Source organism: Megalops cyprinoides, chromosome 8 (assembly GCF_013368585.1).
Source record: "Megalops cyprinoides isolate fMegCyp1 chromosome 8, fMegCyp1.pri, whole genome shotgun sequence".
NCBI lineage: Eukaryota > Metazoa > Chordata > Actinopteri > Elopiformes > Megalopidae > Megalops > Megalops cyprinoides.
In genome coordinates this window covers 4,031,193-4,049,592 of record NC_050590.1, presented here as the reverse complement: position 1 = coordinate 4,049,592, position 18,400 = coordinate 4,031,193, and the positions used below count along the sequence as shown (strand labels likewise).

Below are 18,400 nucleotides of genomic sequence, written 5' to 3'. Positions count from 1 at the left end.
GCTCCTCACCTGTCTCTCGACAAGCCCGTGCGCCGGGGGACACACAGAGCAGCGCCTTCCTCATTCCCAAACACCTCCCCGGTCAGAGCTAGAGCTGGGACTGTCTCACACACCTGAGCTGGTACAGTTTCACCTCAGAACGGGAGCTACTGTCTGCCACACACTGAGAAAGTCACCTGGACTGAGACGAGGACTACAGTCACTTTGCAAGCCACCATGAAGCAGCTGTGCATTTGCTTCACAAAAAGCATGGAATAAACATTACCACACTACGACCACAGACGGTTACTAGACAGTAATCTTTCCCTTTTTTTCCCTGACTACTCGCACCACAATGGACTGTGGGTGCAAACATCAAGTTCCACAATGCGAGTGAAAGGCAAATCGGCTGTCAAAATTCTTTCAAAATGGTTACTGACACTCCAGTGTAAAATCTGAATCTGTCTAAGGTTGCAAATGGCCCGTAAGTGTTAAGGGACGCTGAAGTGGACTGTGGAATTTAATGCCTGCACTTCTTGCTGCCAATAATGCACCTGTTCTAACAGTGACATCATCTTGCATTCTCCACCAACGACAGCGGAAGCCATCGCGTTCACAGCTGTTTGTCTTATGACTGCTGGTACTGCCTGTCACAGCAGATTCTGAAAGATACAGAAAGTGGGAGAGAGTTGCGTCGCTGCGGAGCGCACTGACCTTCCGTGTGCGTGGAAGTCGAGATGGAGGAACTTATCGTGGTGGGAGAGGGCTCGTTTGGCCCGCTGGTGCTTGCTGTGCAGGGCCTCCGTGTCGTAGGACAGGCCCTCATAGTGCCGGACGTACTTGCTCAGAGGGTTTCCATACAGACCTGCAGAGAGAAGGGAGAGGAGCTGAGTGTTTATATTACATTACAGTCATTTTCCAAGAGCAATAGGTTACAATTTTTTACGTTATCCATTTATACAGCTAGATATTTACTGAAGCAATTTTGAGTTATGTACTTTGCCCAAGGCTACAGCAGCAGTGCCGCAGTATGGATTTGAACCTGCAACCTTTCGGGTTCAAGCCCAACTTATTACCACTACACCACACTGCAGCGGAGTATGCCTTTCTCTGAAATTCACAGATGACTGCAGGTTAACTCTACAGTGCAAGGGTTAGCAACAGTCAAACCTCTTCTGCAATCCTACTGCAGCATGCTGGTGCGACCCATCGTAACAGACCCAGGCGAGTCAAATGGGAAACTATGACATATGACACAGTTCTACAACAGATCCCGTTTCTCTGACTCAGTGCGCTGATCACATTCAAAGACATTCAGTACAGATGGAATCATTCCTTTCACACTTCAGTACATCAAACCACGTTCTTAACACTTCATTCCAATAGTAAATCTCAGCCTGAATTTTCTGTTTACAAAAAGAGTAACGTAAAAACAGAGACGTGGAAGAGCGTGTACGTGTGTCTGGTTTACAGTTTCCCATCCTTCCTTGTATTCAGAAAGTTACTTCCTGTCAACCCCTGGTTTTAGGGCCCAGAATAGAAACTCTTTTCTTCCAGGAAGTTAACCCCAAAATAATACCACATGCATGAAACAGACAGGCACGGTCATTATCAGTAAACATCATTTATGTATGGGTGACTGGCTAAATGCTAAAGGGATCAAGCTTCTATACTTTAATGATGTCAAATCTTTTCCCTTGTAGGACACTGTGTCAGTCATGAACTTGGTGGTTGCGATGCTGTAAAAACCACCTCTACTTCCTCCGGTAATTAAGCCATTAAATGAACAGCTGTTCGGTCTGAAAAAATGCCAGCTTTCTTGAAAGTGTGCCTCCTCGTGAATAAAAACGGTTCTAAGCAGAATTTGCATGCCACTATAGAGGGGGTCAAGGGGGTGTTTCTCCTACCGAGCTCCAAGCCCAGTGATGTGAGAAAAGTGAAATGTTTCATATCTGCGTTCCCGAGCATAAACAGTTTCGAAAATCCACTGCGGCAGACGCACCAGGACAAGGCGAGTACTAACAGTCTTCTATGGGTTTTTTTCTAAACATGGACTCTACAATAAGTGATTTCTGTTTGTCAGAGCTTTTCAGTTGTGGGGGAAAAAAATTCCCTACTCGAAATCCCTAATGAGGTGCCTGAGCAGAAGCTGACAAAACAGGGCTCTGTATTCCAGGGGTGGAAATCATGCCCCCATACACAACTACAACCGCTTGTAATCTCGTGCTCTAACTTCAAAGGGAGAGATCACAGAAACCCCCCCCCCCCTTCCCCCTTCCCCCTTCCCCCCCACCCACTGATCGCAGCGCCACCCAGCAGCACAGACCTCACGCGCCCTTTTTTACCCAGAGGCCTCTGCGGCAGAAACCTGCCCAGGGGGCCGCAGCTCCATAAAGGCACTAATTTCCATGTTCAACTGTTCGGAAATACCAGAAAATCCCCTCTTAGGTATAAACCTGCAGGAATCAAAGCAGCACCCTGAGCACCACCCCCTAACCTCCACCCCTCCCCCCCCCCGTCTCATTCTTCTTCGTCCACTATGGGTATGTTGTGTCACAAAATACCCTGCCCACAATTTCTGTCCTCAAGCATCTCTCTCTCCCCCCCCCCCCCTGCCCCCCCCCAACCCCCCCCCACCCCCCGTACAACCTACGGAATGAATTGGACTCCAATACACCGTAAACCCGCCGAGGACCCCACCCTGAAACTCAACATTTCGAAATGTAAATGCCTATGATTCTTGTTTCCTCCCACGCCTCCAAAAAGCAGCGGAGCTGTGTGTGCGCGCGCGGTTCGCTCTGCGGGCTAATGAGTCGCAAAGCACCGCGTTACTCACGGTACCACCGGGGAGCACGTGGACGTCAAAACAGGCCGTGAGGCTGTAAAAAGGCAGCCGCGGCATAGCAGCTCAGCGAGACAGGGCACACCGGACCGTCACAGCATTCACACTCAGGGAGACGCAGCACTCACAAGACCAGCACGTGGGCGACACATTGCATTACACACTACACTACTGTCATTTAGCAGATGCTGTTATCCAGAACCACTTACACAGGGTACAGTTTTATCCATTTATACAGCTGGATATTTACTGGGGCAATTGTGGGGTAAGTGCCTTGCTCAAGGGTACAACGGAAGTCCCCCAGTGGGGAATTTCAGGACAGCACCCCAGTGTTGAATGACTCGGGCCAGCGGGGGGAGTTTGAGGTGATCCTTTTCCCAGTGGCACCAGGTGGTAGATAAGCAGGGGCGTGGGGGACTGTGGCCCAATTGGCCTGACGTAAGCTAACAGACCCTCCCCAGGCAGCCCTGAGGAATGAGCACATCACCCCGACGTCTGAACGCTTCTGCCACGCAGCACAGTCGACAGCCTCATGAGAGATGCCCGTTTTTTACTTCCTGTCAACGAGTCATCAGGAAGCATCCGGGCACCCAGAGGCTGCCAGACCAGCCCTTACTTGCAACATCACCTCGAGTCAGCCGTGATTATACACACGGTGACCTCACACCGGAATCGCGGGATGCAAGCAATTTCTGGGCAGGGCCCAGGAAGTTGGGGTGAATACGTGTGGATTTCAATCCCTTGCGGATACGGAACCACGCCAGCCAATCACACACAAGGGAGAAAGTCACATAGCAACAGAAACGCAGAAAGCAGGAAATGCAACCTCTTCCTTTTTGGCCCAGCGAACATTGGCCTCTGGGGCTCCTGCAGAGGAGGTGGATTTCGTCTTTTTTTTTTTTACTCTGTCTCCTGCAGAGCAGAATTCGCACCTTGCAGGAGGTATCTCACCGCACAGCTGTTTTTGGTTTGTTTCAGCACTCCCAGAGGAGGAGGCATCGGCTTCCTCTGTGAGCATGCGGAACAGCTGTGCTCCAGGCAATAACGCACTGGTTAGATCAGTGAGGATGAACTCTGGTGAACCCTCGTGTTGCAAATAAACTCTGACACACATTCTGTGCATACACAACGGGAAAAAGAAGCAGCCAAGACGAAGTGCTTGCTTTTGCAAGCTTTGTGAGTGGTAAACAAGTTTCAAAAACTTCAGAAAAGGGGCATAAGATGAGAGAATAGCATATGGGAAATATATCATTACAGCAGGCAAGCAGACACAGTGGGCTTTAAATGCAGTGTTAATCACTCATCTCCTTTGAAATGAGGAAAAAAAAAATCCATGATGGACGCCAAACCCTTTTAAGAGTGGATAAAGAAAAAAAAAAACAGACCAGACCCAGACCAGCGCACAGAAATAAAAGATATTTCTGAATCCATTACAGCAAATTATGCGTCTGTTGGTTTTGAAAGAGAAAAAAAATGATGGCGATAAGAGCAGCAGAACATTGCAGTAAATGAGTTACCAGCGCTCAGGCAAAGGGGACAGCTCGGCAAAGACCGTTCTGTTTGAAAACAAAATCTTTTTATGTGTTTTTTTTTCTTAAAATAAACGAGAAACAAAGCTGTCTAAAACTGGCAGAAAAAAAAAACAGAAGCTACAAAGCTAGCTGCAGTTCTTTCTAGATATATAAAGGCATCTATTGAGCTATTAAGTGTGCATATATGTGTATTTGTGTGTCTGTGTGCTCTGTCTGTGTTGGTGCATTGACGTGTTGATGTGTACACACACAGATGTGTGTGTTTGGAGGGCATGGGAAGATACAACAGCTCCCATTTCCTGGATTTCCAGGCTTACAGAATCAGCTGTTTGCCAGCACCCTCATCTGTTGATGAAACACCCCCCCTCCCCCCCCCTCCCCATCTCATTTGTGATGCATGAGGAAGAGTGCAGAGTCAGAGCGCTGGAAGAGGCACCTCTCTCCATCCCACACAGATAAGCTAAGATTTAGAGACGGGCCATCGATTCCGTTAGACAGCAAGTGACACCTGAGGAACTCTGAATACGCTCGATACCGCCGCCCTGCTAGACTCAACACAATTCAGGGAAGAAGGGACAGAGCAGACGTCACCACCTGGCAGTGACCCTACTTTGAGGCAGCGTCCCCGAAATGCTGCCACTCTGAAGTAGCCCCCAATTAACTCGAACCTGAATCATTGGTCTGCTCCACCTTATACTAAATGCCACAGATACAATTGCTTCAGATAGTATTCAGACATCTTCCCTTTTCGCACAATTTTTTTGCAAATTTATTTAAAATCAAAAACTGAAATATCCCATTTACATAAGTACTCAGACCCTTTATTCAGTAGTTCGTAGATGCAATTTGGCAGCAATCATGGCTACGAACCTTCCTGGGTAAGTCTCTACAAGCTTTGCACCCCTGGATCCCTTTCTTCCTGGGAGATCCTCTCAAGCTCAGTATGCAAGGGGTCTGAATACTTTTCTAAGCCACAGAGAGATCTTGTAGTGCATCAGTCGGCTTAAGTACTGCGGTAATTAATTAATTGCTCCTGCCAGCGCCAAAGAGCTGTGATTCAATTTATGGCAAGGTGGAAACATCTTTGGCAGAATGGTGTTTGGTGTCGGGTTTCACGGGCCAAGTTTATGGGAGGGGCCGCAAAACAGCCAATGAAAAATGACCATTCAGCACTGTAATAGAATGTTTCCTGCAAGCCGATTCCGGCAGAACCAGAACGAGAAGCAGGGAGACAGCTGTGGATAAAGAAAGACACCGTGGCGATAAGAGGCGGGTACTACGGCAACGGAACATGGTGAACACAAGCCTATTGAGCCGAGATGACAGCACAAGCCTTACCACTGCAATCAACTGAAATATAATGTAGTAAGAAATAGCCAGGAAGCCTTGCAGAATAGGCAATCATGCTAAGTACTGACAAAAAGCTGGAAGGAAATGGTAGCATAGGCAATCCTGTATGTATGGCAGCTGTAATGAGTACTAAAAACCCTAGAGAGCCAGGCAGCAGCAAGCTTGGTATTACCTGCAGAAATAATCACAGCGGTATCCTGATTTGGAGACACATGCTGTATGGTGAGTCCCGGGTTTCAAAACTCAAGTTACATGTCAGCCCTGATTCCAGCCGGTCCCTGGTAACCAGCTCGTACAGCGTGACAGGTTTACTCACAGTACACTTTCAAAAAATCGAAGAATGCGTTCTAGGCTTTAGGGTGAGTGCTAAGGTTGACACTGGAGAGAGGGTGTTTCAGATTCTTCAGGGGAGAGCAACTTTACTGTTGACAACTTATTACAGCTTCCTCCAATTCATACACCAGCTCATTCTGAGGTCTGATAATGTCATGAAAAACCTTTCCTACTACTAACATTGTTAAAAAGCTATTCTGAAGTATTAATAGTTGTTACATTAAGCTAGATTTCTCCTGTGACTGTTTTCTCTTGATTTTTGTAGTGCTTCTGAAAACTGTTAATGAGGTTACATTTATCTCACAATCCACACAGACAGAGAAGCTGTGAATGAGATGTCTGAAAAAAAAGAATCTCTCCTTTCAGTGATATGTGGAAACGTAATAAAATAAATCAATCATGGTGCAGAGATTATGGACCTCAAAGACTTTTACAACAAATCAACAGAGAATATATAAACTTTACAGTTTCCAGGGGCAATAACTGTTTGCACTGTAGGCTGTTACTTTTCCCTTATATAGTGAGGGTGTGGGGGATGGGGGGGGGGTCATTTAATGGTCCAAAGTGATATTGGCCTCTGTATCTCTCCATAAAGCTGATGTTCACAGCCAGCGATTTGTGGCCAACAAGACACCGTGGAAAATGAACCCATTAAAAGAATAAACACGCCATCAGGAAGAGACGCTTCATTGCACATGTCGGGGAGACAAGCCACGCAACATCACAGCCTAAAGAGTTACCTGTTAGGGGAGGAAACATCGCTTTTCACAGGAAAACAACCCAGCCCACCTCCTTACTTTAACACTTCCATTCTGGACGGCCAGGCTGTGGTCAGGAACCCATCCTGGCTCTGCACAGTTATAAGCCCAAATCACACAGAGGGAGCATGGAAGGCTAGGGTCACATGACACCCCCTCCCAAAAAAAAAAAAAAAAAAAAAACGAACGGCCTGTTTGCATGGAGCACTGCTGACACAACATGAGGTTGCATTGACGAAAACAGCCGTGACAACACACGATCATTCAGAGCCACTTATCACACATATGCATTCAGCTGCATTCAATTACTACATTTACAGCTGCATTCACTTACTACCCCCCCCGGAATCAAACCTGTGACCTTGGGCCAACCAGCCCTCCTCCTTACCCCCCCTGTGCCACACTGCTGTCTTGTCTCGGTTTACACACAGTGCAACACACGCCAAGCCCCATTTTCATCCTGTTTCCCCTGACAAAGAAACCACACTGATGTCCCAAACACTGCACCCATGGGACGGGCTTCTCATCTGAGAGGACAAACAGAGTTAAGTCTAGCAGGAAACACTGGCAGGTCTGCTCTCCTGTCGTTGCATATTACAAACACGCACACACACACACACACACACACACACACGCGCACACACACGCGCACACACACGCGCACACACACACACATACGCTCATTTTGTTTTCATTCCCGTTCCCACAGGGCACACCATTCTTCTGAGGGTAGCCTGCCCCAGACAATATTAGCTTGGGACATCAGTGAACCAAATAACGGAGTAGCTTTAACATATTAAAAACAAAATTGCGTGGGTTATGCAACCATGATGTTGTTTAAGCGCGTCTGGGCTTTCTGGGCAGAATTACAGCACAAGGCATCGGGTGGCAGGCTGCGCAGCGGGGGGTGGCGGGGTAATGTTTGTTGTTTGGAACGTAATGCTCAGCCGCTTGACCTCTGATGAGACAAGACGCTGATCCTCAAGCAAGCTTAAAAAGAGATTCCTCATCATTTCGCTAAATGCAAGAGCCATCTTTCATTTAGCTGCTGTTTACGAGGCCACCCACAGCTTCTTTGCAATACCATGGTCCGGTGAGCACAGCGATGCCCTATTCACTCCAAGGAAAATACTGCTCCGCCCTTGAACATGTGCTTTTCTCACACGCCTCTTGTATATCATCATCTGTCTCCTCCAAGTTTAGGCAATAAACCACCTTGTTCGGCCTTCCCAAAGCTCAGTGACCCATTCCTACCGGTCTGCTTCAGTACTGAATCTGGAGTACAAGAGGTGCACAATGTCTTAGAAAGAGCACAATACAATTTGCTTTTGCATAATAAACTGTCTACCTGGGACCAAACTCTGATGTAGTGCAATTTACCTGGACCTCCTTAGTCACCTTCATCATCCTCGTTACCACCGTCATCCTCACCAACTAATGTGCCCACCTCAACCTCCCTCCAAAGGACCACCCCACTCCCAAATAATCCTGCCAGTTCATGTCCTCCTGCCCTGAACTCTCATGCTAAACCGAAAAGAGAGGAGAGTAATGCTTAGATGAAAGCACTAAATTATCACCGCAATAATCTATTCAAAATTTGAACTGAAGGGGAAAAAACAGTTCATTTAGAGTCCATAAATTACCACACACCAAGACCTGTGCCCCGTTCTCTTTATTAGCACAATAATCTACAATCTACAGCCTCCCTTAGACCCCTGCCGCCAATCACCCTGTAACCTATGTGAGTCGCTCTGGGTAAGAGCATCTGCTAAGCAACAAATGTAATGTAATGTAATGTCAGGCTGCTCCTGTCAATGATAACCCCCCCCCCCCCCCCTCCAGGAAATTCCCCCATTCAGCTGCAGCCCTCACATTAGACTCTCCACAAATCGCCTGCTCATTGTGAGGGTTATTGGTCCGGCTGACAGAACTTGTGTGACTGAAAACAGCTCAAAATAACCAGGACCACAGAGCTGACAGCCACCCCATTGGTGTTACTCACTGAGACCAATGGATCGCTGCAGAGAAGGGTCACGGCAGGCCCGCAAAACAGGGGGGTGTCGGCGTGAGCCAATGACATGGCGCGGCGACGAAGAAGTGGTGCTAGGGTGCTAAACCCCAGGGCGGGCCGAGAGCCAACCGCCAGCGGCCCTAACCTTTCTGATGCTCACCAGAGGAATTTCCCGCATGCGTAGAAACCTGCCCTTACTTCCTGTGAGGAAACAGCTTTGCCATTTTGCAATACTTATGTGTGAATACAAGAAAGCTTCAAAGTAGGCAAACTGATGCTGCAGGTGATTAGTGGGTGGCAATGTAGCACAGTGTTAAGGAGCAGGACTCGAAACTGAAAGGTTGCTGGTTCGATGCCCTGCTGGGGCACTACTGCTGTACCCTTGGGCAGGGTACTTAACATGGAATTGCCTCGGTAAATATGCAGCTGTATGAACAGGTAACATGTAAAAACTGTAACCTATGTAAGTTGCTCTGGATAAGAGCATCTGCTAATTGAAAATAATGTGATGTAATGTACTGTGATTTTGGCAGGTGACTATGCAGAGCTGGGATTCCAATGCTGAGACACCCAGGTCAAGTGGCTGTCCCTGAATGTGAAACTGCAGACCCTTTGGACTTAACTCCCCCAACTGCAGTAGCTACACCGCAAATCTACCACGATCAATAAACGTCTCAGTTTGCAGTCGCCAAAGACGGCACACAAACGATTTATATCTGTATACCAACCACCCACATCAATCCGACTGCCTGCCAGATTTCAGACATGCTTTCACCTGGAACGGCAACAGACAACAAAAAAAAAAAAGAAAAAAGAAAAAAAGAGGTTCTTATTAAATACGGAAGTGTGAAGCTGTGAGAGGAAAACTAATGTGGACAAAGTCCACTCAGAGAAAGTGGGAGTGTAACAGGCTATGAATCATCGTTTGTGTGCTCTACGGGGTAGGGTTAACGAGGTGCGCTGGACGGCGCAGCGGGCAGAGGGGGGGGGGAACAATGCCTCCACTCTGACACAGCACTTCTGACGCTTCTGCAAACAAACAGGTGGGCCGTGGGAGAGCCGCTACCTGGGTCGACGAAGCCGCCAGCTCCCGTGAAGGCTGACTAATGATGGCCAGCCGAAGACGGGAGAAATAACAGTGATTGAGGGAAGGTACAGAGGCGGAGCTGGAAACAGCGGCCCTTGCCCGCTGAGAGGCTTGTGAACGGACAGGGCACAGCCACTGGCTTGCAACAAACAGGCTTTTGTGTTCCATCTGGGAGCTGAGCAATTTTGAGAGGGCAATTGTTCTGGTTGTGAGAGCTCCACCCAGCCCACTGGGGGAGGGGGGGTTTGGGGTTTGAGATATAAAGGAAAAAGGTAAGCATGCTAGAGTCTGAATTTACTGTATTCACAGAGCTAAAGCTGCAGCACTGGGAAAGGTGATGTGTTGGACATTTCTCTGACACCTGTTAGCAATGCCACAGAGAGAGAGAGAGACAAAGAGGGGGCAAAATTCACACATATCCCTTTGGTACTTGTGATTCTCTTTTTGCATAACAAATGCTAGAAAAGAAAATAAAGTCAAAGCTACGCAACAACTGCAGGAAGTAGCCAGGTCAAACAAACAGACCTGTACCAACAGGACAAGAGCAGGGTTTCTAACACAAAGGCTCCCAATTCAATTCCCCTTTGCGAGAAACGCTGTTGTAGTTGCTTATAACAACATATATAACATATATGTTATATATATATATGTATATATAACTTATATGCTTATAATTGCCCTTATCCAAGTAAACATCAATCTGCATAAGAATGTCTACTACACAATTGTAGTCATGTGTCCAACACTTCGCTGTTATGGGCTTAAAATAAAGTCAAACCAATATTTAGTTTAGCCCTGGAAAATAATTTAATGGTAGGCCTACTTCTAGGAACTTCATTATGGAGCCATATTGGATCAGACTTTATCTTTTTCATCCAGGAAACTCAGTCAGGCAACTGAAAGTAGCCAAAAAACACAAGTGCGACTATGGAGGCTGTGTGTAACACAAGGACATTTTATCTGCTGTCAACAGCATCACACATCTTTCAACATCAGGAAAATGGCATTTTTTATTACAACATTTAAAAAAAAACAATCAAAAGTTCAGCTTAAGTGTGGTGAAATTGAGGAAATGGCTGTTTTTATCAGTAACGCCTATGTGCAACACAGTTCACAAGTGGGAAGAACAATGCACAAATGTCAACAAGGAGAACCAGAGTGTAGACTAATTTTCAATGTTTGTCACCATATAGTGAAGCTTTGATTACCAGCTGACCTTGAGGGAATCTCAAAATCATCATGAAGTACTCTGTGACACAGTGGCACGTCCAGGTGCCACTCGCAGTGCCGTGATGTGCCGTGATGTGTCTGTGCTCCGAGACCGCCCCCAAACACTCGGACAAATCGCACCGCTTACTGTTTTTTTTTGTGTGTCTAGACGCATCGATATTTCTGTCAAACTCTCCAGACTGTGTACAAAGGTGGCACCAGGTTTGAGGCAGAAACACACCCACGGGGGGGAGGGGGGGGGGGTGCACCCAGAGGTCCCCTACAGATGACCCCTGCACAGCGAGATGACCTTTCACCAAAGCGTAATATTTACAGTAATAAATCACAACACTATTGCTGCGTTCCAAAGGCAGTGCAAGGATAAACAGCATGATGACCGTTGGCCACATCCCCTGCTGAACAGTGAACATGTTCACACACAGTTCTCAAACGAGTGTGGACTACCCCCACCACCAAAGAGTGTGGCAAACGGCAAGGGAAAAAAAACGCTTCAGAGAAATCAGAACATTTCGCTCCAAATCAGATTTCCCCCAGGTGAACGTCCGCGTTTGGATGTGTCTCGCTTATTAATTATGTTTTACACTACAGAGACTACTCCTCAGCCTGTTTGCTGATAAGGATTACCCACCGCGGTTGTTATCAGCCGAGTCTCATCTCCCTGTGAAGGCTGGGGGACTGGTGTGGGCGGGGCATGTGTTGCAATGTGCACAAGGAAGTCATGTGATCACTGAGTTCATGTGCTGATGAGGGACCAAGGGGTTTTTCCTATATTGAATAATTTAGAGCTCCAAGTGGACTGTGTAGGAACTGATAAAGTTGGCCAGCAAACCCTGAATTCTTGATAGCAACTTACTGAACTCTGCTTGTCTTACCGCTACTTTTTCCAAACTTTGATGAACCTGAGTTGAATTTCATTTGATTTATTTGAAAAATATGCCATGTAAATGTACACTCTTTAGTCATCTCCGAAACCAATTATGAAGCAGTTACGTGGGATTGTATAGGACTGATGCAGTCCTCTCACAAGGCCGAAGCACTGGTATTTCATTTCAACATTGCATCTTCTCTAACTCGTGATACGTGTGCCACGAGCTTTGTGTCCCCTGTACTCCATCTCTTTGTACCTCTTTTTACAATCTTATGCTGTCTTGAACATTTAACGTCTCGCAAGAAAATGGGTTATGGCTTAAACAGCCATGTCAATTAATGTAAAGACCATCCATGACAAAGGTGCAAAATCTTCATTACTTTGGTATCGTGCCTCCCCCCTCCTCTCCCCCCATGAATGTGTAAATGAAGCAGAAAAATGCATTACAAATGCCGCTTGCACTGATCCAGCTCTGTCATACTGGTGACTGCAACACTGTTGCAGGTTAATCACGGCTCATCTGCAAGAGGTTTAACTTATTGGACACAAAACACAAAATTCACAAGAGCTTCCATCACCTGCAGTATTTTTAACCCTGATGGTGGATTCAAGTCTTCAGCCCAACAGCTGGACAGCTGATGATCCCACAATGGTGAGAGGTAAACCCAGTTTTAATGGACTCCATCCCTGTAGGGCACAGGAACAGCAAGAGCCCTGGGTTCACCAAGGTCAGACATGTATCAGCAGCATCAGCTCACCGTAGCAAACAAAAGAGGCCCATATTTCTGAATTACGGCTGTTCATTCCATTTCTGATGACACGTATTAGAATATTTTATTATAACTTATTTTATGCTATGTAGTGCATGTGCTATGTTACATAGTTTGTTATGTTTTCATTAATGTTATTGAACTTCTCATAGTCTCCACCGCCACATTTGCTATACTTTGTAAGGTTAAATCACTGTTTCCTCAAAGCTAACGTCAGCTAAAATTTTTCCAATCTAGTGTACTAATCACACCAGTTTGACTGTACACACGAAAGGGTTAAAGGCCTAGTCTAATCCATGGAAGCTTGTCATAAAAAGAGGTTAGTCATAAATGGTGAATTTTAAATCAGCTGAACAACAGAAAAAACAAGAATAATTTGTTCCATTAATGCAACTATTTGGGGAGTTAATGAAGGGGAACTCAGTGGGGGTGGGAGACACATTGTCCCAGTTTGCTTTTCCAAACCACACAGCAGAACATTTTTTTGTGCCCTCCTGACAAGCGATGCCGAAATGCAAAGCTTTTCATAAAGCTGGTAAGCGCCGAGCGGAATTGCGGCAATATACTCCAAATCAAAGACTTGCCACTCACTGCTCACTCTGAACAAAGCAGCAGTGCTTTTGGGCACAACGTTCTCCTCTGCATCTTTTTAACAATGTTCTAATCTTACAGTACAAAGTAAATTAAAGGACCAAGTGCAGCAGAATATTTATACCGTATGTAATTTTAATGCAACGTGAAGACAGCAGCTGTGATATGTGGCAGGGAAAGAGAGACGACCCTGTACACTGTTTTCACTAGAGTGAGAAAAAGGACTGCATGAGTCACAGGTGAATGTGAGATACACTAGAGTGTTAAATCTCTATAAGTACAAACGTGATCTGCACTATGGTATTTAATCTCTAAATACACAAGCGTGATCTGCACTAGGGTATTTAATCTCTATAGGCACAAACATGATCTCCACTACGGTATTTAATCTCTACAGATGTGAATATGATCTGCACTACGGTATTTAATCTCTACAGATGTGAATATGATCTGCATTAGGGTATTTAAACTCTACAGACACAAGCGTGATCTGCACTAGGGTATTTAATCTCTACAGACACAAACGTGATCTGCACTATGGTATTTAATCTCTACAGATGTGAATATGATCTGCCCTAGGGTATTTAAGCTCTACAGACACAAGCGTGATCTGCCCTAGGGTATTTAATCTCTACAGACACAAACGTGATCTGCACTAGGGTATTTAATCTCTACAGACACAAGCGTGATCTGCACTAGGGTATTTAATCTCTACAGACACAAACGTGATCTGCACGAGGGTATTTAATCTGTACAGACAAAAATGTGATCTGCACTAGGGTATTTAATCTGTACAGACACAAATGTGATCTGCACTAGGGTATTTAATCTCTACAGACACAAACGTGATCTGCACTAGGGCGTTTCATCTCTACAGGTGTGAAAGTGATCTGCATGAGGGTGCTTAAGAACCACACATTTTCTCCCTCTCCTTTTTCTCCTTCACATAGAGGAAAAAAAAGAAACAGAATACTCACAGCGTTTGGTTTCAGCCCATCTGAAAACATCTCTCTCAGCAGGCAGAGATTAGCCAGCTCCTCTGCCTTCAGAATGAATAATTAATTTCCAAACCCTAGACATGTCCTAGTGTTACCGATGCAGAATATAGCCTGTTTTCATCGCAGGTCCTTTTTACTGGCAAACAGGATGCACACCGATTCTTTCAGACCTTTTTGTAACCCGTGAAAACAAATCAATGAGCACAACGACACAAATACAAATATGGCCAAAAATGGCCACGATCCTCTGTGCCTATCCAATTAGAAACACAGGTACATATTTACTTAAAGCAGGTCTTAAATGTCATTCATTGTATATATACTATAGCCTACCAATGGTATCCTCTATGCATTGTATCTGTTGTGTGACATGATACTTCACTAGTTCCACACATCATTCAGTTATTATAAACTCATAATGTCATAATTCTCGTAATGTTTGTTTATGAGAATTATGACATTATGACCTTGTGACAAGGGTTATTGACGGTATTCAAAGCCAACACATCACGAGTGCTTTGTCAGACCTCAGTTTGGAGGCCTCTGCGTAGCACAATACCTGTCTGAAAAGTAATCTAACAGGAGTAGCCACTTGGAGAATAGACAGCCTTAGTTCTTTTCAATCCAGTATTTGAATGGATTTCAAGGGCACTAAAGCTCAAAACCTATTTTTCATGCAGTTCCTTTCCTTACATTTCTGGCATACAAATGCAGTGCAGTGAATTATCTCAGGACCAGAAAACTCTTCATCTGGTTTCTCAATCTTTCTCGAGAAGTCTCAGCATGCTGCATTTCCCCATTCCAGGAAGTGAAAAGAGAAAGGACACTCAAGATCTGACTCCCCGTAACAAGTCAAGATTGTTATCATCTCAATATAAGCCCTCAGAACACATTTAGGTGGCTGTCTTACACACCAATCAGTCCATTTGTATTTTATGAGTTATTACTTGGGATTTCATCTGAAATGCACAGTGCTGCTCCTTTCTGCCAACATCTTGGCCTTGCTCTAAATGTAAAATGCATTCTTGGGTTTATAAGACACTTTGATTACCATCAAGCTGGTCATAAAACCATGAAAGACTTTCCAATTAACACATTTTTTTTTTTATTACCACCTTGGTTTGAATTCCTTCTACCGCAAAGGTGAGAAACAAACAGATTAATGTGTAAAACTGGCCTTGAATTGGCTATGCTTTAATCTGCCTCCACTGGACTGAAAAATTGTTTGTGTCGGTACAGAGTGAACTGGTGGTGTCATACCGTGCATGTTTGCGCGTGTACAGCATCACTACATCTACGGTAAAGTTATGGCGGCTGCAGCAAGTTGCTGAGCTAAGCAAAGGCACCCTCACAGCCAGTGTCAGCTTGAGGGGGGGGGGGGGGTTCCCTTTGCAGTCACTCTCACAACAGAAGCTTCATCAGATGACCAAAAAATTCAGCAGAGACACCCTCACTCTCATGACCCTCTAACTTCTGTCTGACAGACAAGATTAAAGGGTTTACAGCCACCGGTGTGGAAACAATACATTACTCTGCATGCAAAAGGCCCATCATGTATAATTTTGCTCAACTATGCAAGAGCAAATCGGAGGGAAGTCACAGGGACACAGGCACCAAGCACTATCATCAGTGCAACACAGGGCCACGTGGGAATCGGCTTTACAAATGTACAGTCATGTTTCAGGCTACTGATGAACACATTCAAATGCTGAACTTATGAGGAAAAATTAAGCTCAACACATATGCTGCTGTGATACAGACCCTTCATATGTAATACATTAACTTGGTCACCCGCATTTTTAATGCTATATTTGTTAAGTGTCATTCATGTTATTTTGACTACGTCAATCTGCTTGCTTATACCATGCCAGTTAAAATTGAAGATTTTATTGGTTATGAAATAACCAGGGAGCAAGAACTGCAGAGTATTCCTAGTTTTAATTATGGCTTAATTATAAGATTTTATTTCATACCCCATAAGATCTTTCTTGCTTTGATTTTGTTTACTAGTCTAAAATGGTAACTGTATTAAAAAGAAGAACATGAGGAATGGCTTCAAGGAAATGTGCACTATCTCCATTCTTTCTTGGGAAACTAATTTCCTGAAATACAATTGAAAAAAGCAGATGTGGTTGGGCAAACATCAGATATCAGAATCAATAGCAATATCACTACCAATACACTATTTTGTGCTCATTTACAAATATAGCATTTTTCACAAGCAAATGCTACAGATTAATTTCAAAAACTATTTATTTGCCATGTAAAATGACAACAACAATATCAGTCAGTCCTCCTTGAATATCGCACTTTAAACAATATTAATTCCAGAAAATCGCTTTGTGGTCCTATTTCTATCACAAGAGAAACATGCAGTTCATTCAACATTATTTCAGCACTGACAACCATGTTATTTTTCTCGGTTCATAAATGTCGAGTACAATTCAGATTATCACCATAATCTTTTCAACACAAAGGCTAACTGTGTTTTTCTGTTTCTGCTGCCAAGAACATTTTCATTGTGTCAGTCCCATTGTGTGAATCCCAATGAAAGTAATTAAAGAAAAATACAACTCTCCAAATTTATGAAAAACATATAAAAAAATCTCAAGTTTATGCAGACAGCACAAGTTATGATATGAAAACTACTGCAAGTTATCCAACACCATTTCGCATCATGTTTAACTGCACCTAGGTCACAGCTTCTGATGCTGTTTTATCATGGATAACATGAAAACATGTTGTTTGCCTGCGCTCAAAAATGAAAGAACCTGTTTTCACACTCCATGGAATTTTCAGATTCTGAAAGCAAAAACACCATTTCTCCAGCCCAGAACATTTCAGGCACTGGCAGTAACACTGAAACACCTTACAATATCACCACTCTACCACTCATACCAAAGGCAAGAAAGTTCAAGGGCTTTGTGAATCTTTGACAGCTTCCAAGGCAAACTTACAAAAACATGGTTTCTCAAGGTGTATATATGTTATGCCATGTCCAAGGCTGTTCATTTATGAGGGGGCGGTATGGCTTATACCAGCATCTCAACTCCTGTGATTTCTATAAAGCGTATGAAATATTGAAGAAGATCCCTTCCATTTTTAACTGAGCTTCTAAGGGCAGAAAAGTAAAGCTGCTGTCCTTCATTAGTAAGTTGGATTTTTTTAATGAACAGTGGAGGAAATGACAACAGATTGAATGCCTATGACAGCTCCTAAAGTACACGCTGAGTCAGATTATCTACAGCCTAAAATTCACCCCCCCCCCCCCCCCCCCACTACTGAACACTTTCGTCAGTGAAAACTGTTTGCTGTTAATTTGTATTTGACTGCCTTTCCATTTGCCTTCTCTCAAAACTATGGCTGCCTACATCCTTCCCATCTACTGATGTTGTCTAAAAACAGCACTTGCAATTACCTTCTCCATCCAATTTTAGCACTACAGAAGGAGTTGCCAGCTGTATGTTTGCTAAGCCTCATCTGTCATGTCCCTGCTGACAATGACTGCCAGAATTTCCTGAAACAACCCCTCCTTCCCCCCTTAAGGTTCCACACTACACAAAGCTATTCACCTTGTTCAAACAATTTAGCCAAAACACACGCAAACTTCCAAAGTTTTCTTTCAGAAAAGACATCCTCAATTTGGTTTTACATTCACCTTTTTCCTCCCTCCAGTATTTAGACTCAGCTCGCTGGCGTCATTGCTCAGCTGTGACTGGCATCAAATTCGGAAGCAAAGTTCAGTTGGATTCAGCACCTCCAGCCCTTTAAACAGAAAAGGTGCAGGGGAGAAAGACCTTCTGAACCACCATTTCCTGCAACTGCCAGAATAGCGATAGGTTTTTTTTTTTTCCTCTCATCCTGCTTTGGATGCTACACTTACAACTGAGTGCATCTGCAAAGACCTGAGATTTTGCAGTGGATGCCAGCATATGGTGGGGTTTTCACACATTGCTGAGATGAGGCTTGTAAAGCCTACAGGGACTATTTCACTGTACGGCAGTAGTGTAGCACTGTGGTAAGGAGCAGGGCTCGTAACCAAAAGGTTGCT

General features: G+C 44.7%; 1 protein-coding gene across 1 annotated transcript in view; it reads right to left on the bottom strand.

The window, feature by feature from the left end:
* LOC118782082 (disintegrin and metalloproteinase domain-containing protein 10-like) overlaps positions 1–18,400 on the bottom strand; it is a 72,937-nt gene that overhangs the window by 52,419 nt on the left and 2,118 nt on the right. Inside the window, exon 2 of the mRNA XM_036535330.1 lies at positions 694–844. Within this exon, the coding sequence (XP_036391223.1) occupies positions 694–844 (151 nt within the window). The remainder of the gene's footprint in view (positions 1–693; positions 845–18,400) is intronic.